This window comes from Sapajus apella, unplaced genomic scaffold, assembly GCF_009761245.1.
Source record: "Sapajus apella isolate SASKATOON/1434 unplaced genomic scaffold, GSC_monkey_1.0 scaffold127, whole genome shotgun sequence".
In the NCBI taxonomy this organism is placed as follows: Eukaryota; Metazoa; Chordata; class Mammalia; order Primates; family Cebidae; genus Sapajus; species Sapajus apella.
The window spans coordinates 331,791-339,128 of record NW_022437067.1 but is presented as its reverse complement, the minus strand read 5'-3'; the positions used below and the strand labels follow the sequence as shown (position 1 = coordinate 339,128).

General features: G+C 56.7%; 2 protein-coding genes across 2 annotated transcripts in view; one reads left to right on the top strand and one right to left on the bottom strand.

Moving 5' to 3' along the window:
• SDF4 (stromal cell derived factor 4) overlaps window positions 1-557 on the top strand; it is a 43,799-nt gene extending 43,242 nt beyond the window's left edge. The window contains 1 exon segment of the mRNA XM_032262001.1: window positions 549-557. Coding sequence (XP_032117892.1) covers window positions 549-557 — 9 coding nt within the window.
• A 1,003-nt stretch (window positions 558-1,560) lies between these two features.
• TTLL10 (tubulin tyrosine ligase like 10) overlaps window positions 1,561-7,338 on the bottom strand; it is an 11,644-nt gene continuing 5,866 nt past the window's right edge. The window contains exons 8-11 of the mRNA XM_032262048.1: window positions 7,070-7,210; window positions 2,862-2,978; window positions 2,370-2,463; window positions 1,561-2,126 (exon numbers count right to left, since the gene is read on the bottom strand). Of these exons, the coding sequence (XP_032117939.1) occupies window positions 1,627-2,126; window positions 2,370-2,463; window positions 2,862-2,978; window positions 7,070-7,210 (852 nt within the window). The 3' untranslated portion in view covers window positions 1,561-1,626. The remainder of the gene's footprint in view (window positions 2,127-2,369; window positions 2,464-2,861; window positions 2,979-7,069; window positions 7,211-7,338) is intronic.

Sequence of the window (7,338 nt, the reverse complement as noted above, 5' to 3'; positions counted from 1 at the left end):
CCTCAGTGACAGGTGTGTTCCCAGCATCTCACCGGGGACCCCACACTTGCTGGGAGGGGACTGCGGCCCTGGGCTGCCACCTCAGTGACAGGTGTGTTCCCAGCATCTCACCGGGGACCCCACACTTGCTGGGAGGGGACTGCGGCCCTGGGCTGCCACCTCAGTGACAGGTGTGTTCCCAGCGTCTCACCGGGGACCCCACACTGCGGCCGCAGTGGCAGGATTGTGCTGGTGGAGGGGGGCCCTGGCTTGGGGCAGCTCCTTCCTGGCTCTGAGACCTGGGGCCTCCTTTGGCCTTTCTGGGCCCCATTCCCTCTGTCCCGCTGTGTCCTCTCCCGGGCGCCCTGGCTGCCCTGCCTGCTGTGCTGCCCTCTAATGGTGCCAGCCACCGCATCCCGGGAAAGGTGCTGTGGGAGCTCGGGGTGGACGCGGGGCCCAGGCAGGGTCCACTGGGCCGTGGCTGTGGCCGTGTGGAGCGTCGGGGGCAGGGCTTCAGGTGGCGGGCCTGGGGCAGGGCCCCTCATCTTCAGGTCTTGACTTGGGCACAGAGGCCTTGAGCCAGCCATGGGGAAGAGGCCTACATGCTCCAGCTTTCCGGTGGGAGGTGGTTCCCAGTGTCTCACCGGGGACCCCACACTTGCCGGGAGGGGACTGGGGCCCTGGGCTGCCACTTCAGTGACAGGTGTGTTCCCAGCGTCTCACTGGGACCCCCACACTGCGGCCTCAGCGGCAGGATTGTGCTGGTGTGGGGGGCCTCCGGTGGGAGGGGGTGGGGCCGTGACGGGGTCAGGACAGGGCCCTGGTCACTTGGCAGCGAGTGTGGAGGCTTCAGAGGCGCTGGGCCATCAGAGCTCTTGCTGGAAACCCCCAGGCCCGTGGGGAATGGGACCGTCGGTGGCCACGCGGGGTTGAGCAGAGCTGGGCCAGTGTGGGCTCAGCGCGGCCTCTGCAGGACCTCCTGTCGGGGGAGCCGCCCTGTGCCCCTCAGCCCTGGGCCGAGGGGCTGAGTCCTGGGCCGGCTGCAGGAGGGCTGGGAGCTCGTGGAGCTGGAGGCCCAGGAAGGTTCTGTGCCTGGCGGGCTGGGGCGAGCCCTGTGGGTGCCCAGGGCAGCAATCCTGGGCTCGAGGGGTCCTCCTTTGGAGCACCAGAGGGTTCAGAGGGGCCTATGGGGTGCAGACCCTTCCTGGGGACACCAGGCAGTGGCAGATGGCAGGCCAGGCGGTGGGGCTGTGGGGTCGAAGGGCTGCAGTGGGGTCCAGGTGCTCAGGGGCACAGGGTGAGGGGCGGGAGCCGAGCCCAGCCCAGCTGTGGGGACCCCCTCCTTCAGCACGGCCCCCGCGGGACACAGCCCAGCTGTGGGGACCCCCTCCCTCAGCATGGCCCCCCCAGGACACAGCCCAGCTGTGTGGACTCCCCTCCCTCAGCACGGCCCCTGGGACACAGCCCAGCTGTGGGGACCCCCTCCCTCAGCACGACCCCCAGGACACAGCCCAGCCGTGGGGGCCCCTCCCTCAGCACAGCCCCCCCAGGACTCGGCTGGCGTGGTGGGGGTGACCCTGGGGCATAGGCTTGGTGGTGCTGAAGCAACAGGATGGTGCAGAGATCATGTTTGTAACAAAGTAGCCTTTATTGGTCCCTGAGGGTGGGCAGCGTGGCAGGGGCAGCATGGTGGGGTGGGGGGTGGGGCTCGGGTGACCCACCCCCCTGGGGTCTTGTGTTCCTGAGCTCCTTGTGCTCCTCCTGGGCTGTCCCTGGGGAAGGCTCTTGCACCAGGTCCCTGTCGCCCCCGCCTGGCCGCTCAGTGCCTGGGGCCTGGGGCTCCCTGTCGTGGGCGTTGTCAGGGCCCGGGCGGGAGCCAGGGCTGGGTGGCCGGGGCTGCCAGGGGGCCGAGGGAGGTAGTGTGGGTCTGCGGGCACCCGGCCGGGCTGGGGCGTGAGGCGTGGGCAGCCCGGAGGACTCGGCCTGGCGGGGGTCACGGGGGAGCCGGCCGGGAAGGCTGCTCGGGGCCCCAGGACGCAGCCTCTGCTCGGCCTCACCGGTGTGCAGGAGCACGAATCGGCGCTGGGTCCGCAGGGGCAGCATCTTCTGGCCGCGCAAGCTCTTCTGGAAGGTCTCCAGCGCCAAGTCTGGTGTGGCGGGAGAGAGAAGGTAAGTGGGGGCAGAGGCTGGGGGTGGGAGGAGCAGGAAGGGGCGGGGAGGGGGGAGGGGGAGGGCCCAGGGGGGCTGAGGTGTGGGGAGACGTTGGGGCGGGCGGGTGCTGCCACGCAGGCCCTGGGGATGTGGGAGAGCCCCGGCTGTGGGGGTCTGAGCTCGGGAAGAGGGCGGGTGGGCAGGCCGTGGGGGTGTGGGGTGGGGGCCTCGAGGCTCACCCAGGGTCTCCATGACCACACCTGGGATGACCTCCTTCAGGACCTGGCAGTTGGTGTGCAGGGCGGGGTTGGAATTCATCTCCAGCAGCCACACCTGCACCAGACACCACTCAGCTCCCTCTCCCATTCACCCCCCATCTGCCCTGAGCCCACGGGGCCTGCAGGAGGCAGAGGCCCGGTCCTCACTCAGCAAGGGGGCCCTGGGAGATCCCTTCTTTTTCTGTAGCCTCACTCCCCTGTCTGCCCACCGAGGCTCTGAGGGACTGAGGCTCTGGCCTGAGCAGGTACCCTGGGAGGGGTGCAGGTCCATCTCAGCTGCAGAGGAGGGGAGCCTGGTGGACACACCCAGCCCCAGGGCTGCGTGCAGGCAGGGTGGGGGCTGACAGCAGATTCCACCTGGGGCTGCCCATGTGGTCAGGGTGTGCACATGCCCTGCCTCCTGCATCTCCCCACCAGCGTGCCCCCACCATGCCCCCGCTGCCAGGACAGCACCTTGAAGTTGTCGTCAATCAGGAAGTCACAGCCGATGAGGTCAAAGTAACCCAGCTTGCACTCCAGCTTGGACTTGGCGGCCAGGAAGCAGTGGACCATGATCTGCTGCATCCGCTTCTGCAGGGGGCAGGGAGGCAGCGTGGCTGTGGCCTCAGCAGCCACACCATCGGACCCGCACCTGCACAGCCACACCTGCTCCCGTGTCCGCATGCAGCATCACAGCCCTGCAGCCAGGAGCTCCTTCAACCAACTCCCGGAGCTCCCAGCGAGTATCAGGCACTGGGGGTACAGGGGTGAGGGAAGCTCTGCTCTTGAGCAGCCCGCTCAGTAGAAGAGACAGAAAGCAAATGGGATACATACAATCTGGAATCTGGGCAAGAACAGGGAACTGCAGTATTTTAACGTGCTCTGGGTTCATCCTTTGCTTCCCAGCTCAGTGGTAGCCTCAAAGAATAACAGCATGCATCCCCAGGACTGGAGATGGCAGAATAGGCTTCGTTTATTTACAAGGTGTAATAGTTGGTTTTCTTATGTCTGGTAGTTTCTGGGAAGATCCCACTTGAAAGGACTAAAAGAAGATGTGACGGCCGGATGCAGAGGCTCACACCTGTAGTCCCAGCACTTTGGGAGGCTGAGGCGGGAGGATCACCTGAGCCCAGAAGTCTGAGATCAGCCTGGGCAATACAGTGAGACACTCCACCCAGAAGCCCGAGGTACATCCTTCTCAAGTGCACGTGAATTTAAACCAAATAGACCTGACAGACGTTTACAAAACACTCCACCCAAAACCCCATCAAGTGCACGTGAATTTAAACCAGGATAGACCCTGTGCTTGGACATCAACAAGTTTCAGGTGTTTTTTGGTTTTGCTTTTTAATGATCCACTTGATTATCAATAAGTTTGTTGTTTTTGTAGAGATGGGGTTTCACTGTGTTGCCTAGGCTGGACTCAAATTCCTGGGTTAAGCAATCTTTCCATCTCAGCCTCTTAGGCAGCTGGGATTGCAGGTGTGAGCCACCACACCAGCTCCAATAATTTTTCGATAATTTTTAAAGGGTGGAAATTATAAAGTATGTTCTCTGACACAATGGAATGAATTAGAAACAGAAAGAAACGGGAAATTAACAAATATGTGGAAATTAAATAACATGCTCTTAAGCAACCAATGGGTCAAGGAAAAGCTCACAAAGGAAATTTAAAAATACTTTGTGGCTGGCTGTCATGGCTCACGCCTATAATCCCAGCACTTTGGGAGGTTGAGGCAGGCGGATTACCTGAGATCAGGAAGTCAAGACCAGCCTGGCCAACATGGTGAAACCCCATCTCTACTAAAAATACAAAACTCAGCCAGGCGTGGTGGCAGACACCTGCCTTGAGAGTGGCTTGAACCTGGGAGGCGGAGGCTGCAGTGAGCAGAGATCACGCCATTGCACTCCAGCCTGGGTGACACGGCAAGACTCTGTCTCAAAAAAAAAAAAATGTAAAACAAAAATAAAAATACTTTGAGACAAATGAAAACGAAGGCAACACACAAAATCCTATGGGATGCAGCCAAAGACATTCTCAGAGGAAAATTTATAGTACTAAGCACCTACCCTAAGCAAGAAGGAAAAACTGAAATTGTAACTTTTGACCTTAAGAAATTAGAAAAAGAAGAGAAAACTAAACCCAAAGCAGGCAGAAACACGGAAATAATAAAGACTAGAGTGGAAATAAATGGAATAGAAAACAGCAGAGAAAATCAGTGAAACCAGGGGTTAGTTATTGGAAAGATCAACAAAATTGACAAAGCCTTAGATAGACTGAAAAAAAGGAGAGAAGAATCAAATTACTAACATCAGGGGAAAAGACTTTATATCGATGAAGACGAGACGGGGGAATACTGTATACACTAAACAAATTAGAAGAAATGGACAGATTCCTAGAAAAACCAACCAGACTGAAGATCAAAAAATCTGGATGGACCTAATACAGATAAAGATTGCAGTAGTATTAGCAATAATAATAAAATTTCCCACAAAGAAAAACCCAGGTGACTTTACTGGTGAATTATTCCAAACAAAGAATTAACACCGATCCTTCACAAAGACTCCAAAAATAAAAGAGGAAGGAACGCATCCTAACATGTGCGGCCAGCGTTACCCTCCTACCCAAACCAAAGACCTCCAAGAAAAGAATGCCGCAGACTGATATTGCTTATGATCACAGACACAAAAATCCTCATTAAAATTCTAGCAAACCAAATCCAGCGGCATATTTAAATGGTTCTGTACCACTGTCAAGTGGGATTTATCATATGAACGTTAACGCAATGCAGCACACTAACAGAATGAAGGGAAGAGACGGCACGAGCATCTCAGGGGCCACAGAAAAAGCAGTTGACAAAATTCAACATGCTTCTATAATATCAACAAAAAACACTTGACAAATTAGGAGTAGAAGGCGCATCCTCAGGGGGATGAGGGCATTTAGGGAACACCCACAGCCCCCTCCTCGGACCGCAAAGGAGGGTGGCTGCTTCTGCCGCTTCTCAGCACTGCTCTGGAAGCTCTAGCTGGCAATACGTAAGAAAAGAAACAACAGGCATACGGACTTGAAAGGAAAACGTAAAGCTGCTTGTTCCCAGATGACGTGATCCTTACATACAAGTCTTGAGCATGCATGCATGCACGCACGCGCACGCATGCACGCACATGCACAGGTGCGCACACGCACACACGCCGCACGCGCACACGCCACACACGCAGACACACGCACAGGCACGCTCACGCGAACACACACACAGATGCACGCACACGCATGCATGCACACACACGCACATGCACATGTGCACACGCACGCACATGCAGACACACATGCATGCACACACACGCACACACGCACACAGAGCTAATAAGTGAATTCAGCAAAGTTGGAGGATACAAGACCAACACACAAAAATTGGATTTATTTTTAAACCAAATAGACCTGAATAGAATTAAAAATAATTCTATTCACAAGTATCAAAATACTAAAGTATACTAGGAATAATATTCACTCTAGATGACAGACTTGTACCTAAAACATTGCTGAAAGAAATTGAAGACCTAGAAAAATGGAAAGACTCCTTATATTCATGGATTGGAAGACAAAATATTGTTGAGATGTCACTACTACCCAAAGTGACCTACAGATTCGATGTCATGCTTATTAAAATTCCAGTGAGGCCGGGCGCGGTGGCTCACACCTGTAATCCCACACCTGTAATGAGAGGCTGAGGTGGGCAGATCACCTGAGGTCAGGAGTTTGAAACCAGCCTGGCCAACACCGTGAAACTCTGTCTCTACTAAAAGTACAAAAATTAGCCGGGCGTGGTGGTGCGCGCCTGTAATCCCAGCTTCTCTGGCGGCTGAAGCAGGAGAACCACTTGAACCTGGGGGGCGAGGTTGCAGTGAGCTGAGACTGCGCCACTGCACTCCAGCCTGGGCGACAGAGTGAGACTCTGTCTCAAAAAATTTTTTTCAATGGATTTTTATTTATTTATTTGAGACCCCGCCCCTCTGAAATGGAAAAGCCAATTCTGAAATTCATGTGGAATTGTAAGGGACCCCTGAAGAACCAAAACAATCTTGAAAAAGGACAGTATTGAAAGCCTCACACGTCCCAATTTCAGGACTCTTTACAAAGCTACGGCGATCCAAACCAGGTGGCATAGCGTAAGGGCAGACACACACACGAACGGAGCGGAACTGAGGTCCAGACATGGACCAGGCAGCTCTGGTCAACTGACTTTTGAGTCTGTGCCAGCACCACTGCACTCCAGCCTGGGCGACAGAGCGAGACTCCATCTCAAAAAGAAAAAAGGAAAGAAAATGATACATGGGCTACAGGGATGAACCCTGAAAACACCACACGGAGTGAAAGAAGCCAGGGAGATGGAAGCTCCATCCGTGGTGGGAGGGACCCGGCAGGCGACCCTGGCTGTCCCGGGCCGTGCAGTGTGGCTGCCTGCAGGGACCTGGAGGCGGGCCCCCAGCTGGGCTTCTCATCCCCTGGCCTTTGCTGGCTGCTGGGGACGGGCTACCAGCTAAGTGGGGGGGGACACTGGAAGAGCTTCGTTCCACGGGGTCAGGTCAGGCGCGTTCCTTAGAGCAGCCCCCATGCACTCCAGCCCGGCCACCCCTGACTGAGGGGTCTCAGCACCCTGGCGGGAGGCGCTGGGACGCACCGTGAGAGTGGTGAAGACCCAGTCCCTGGGGAGGCCCCGGGCCTTCCTAAAGGTGTCATTGATGTGGTGGTTGAGACGCTCCATGCTCCACACTGTGTCCTCCTTCAGCAGCACGTACAGGGGGTTCTTCTTCTGCATGAACTGGGGGCACAGCGTGTCCAGAGGGCCTGTCCTCACAGGGTCCCCAAGAGGGCGTCCCCCCACCCAGAGGGCATGTCCTCACAGGGTCCCCAAGAGGGCGTCCCCCCACCCAGAGGGCCTGTCCTCAC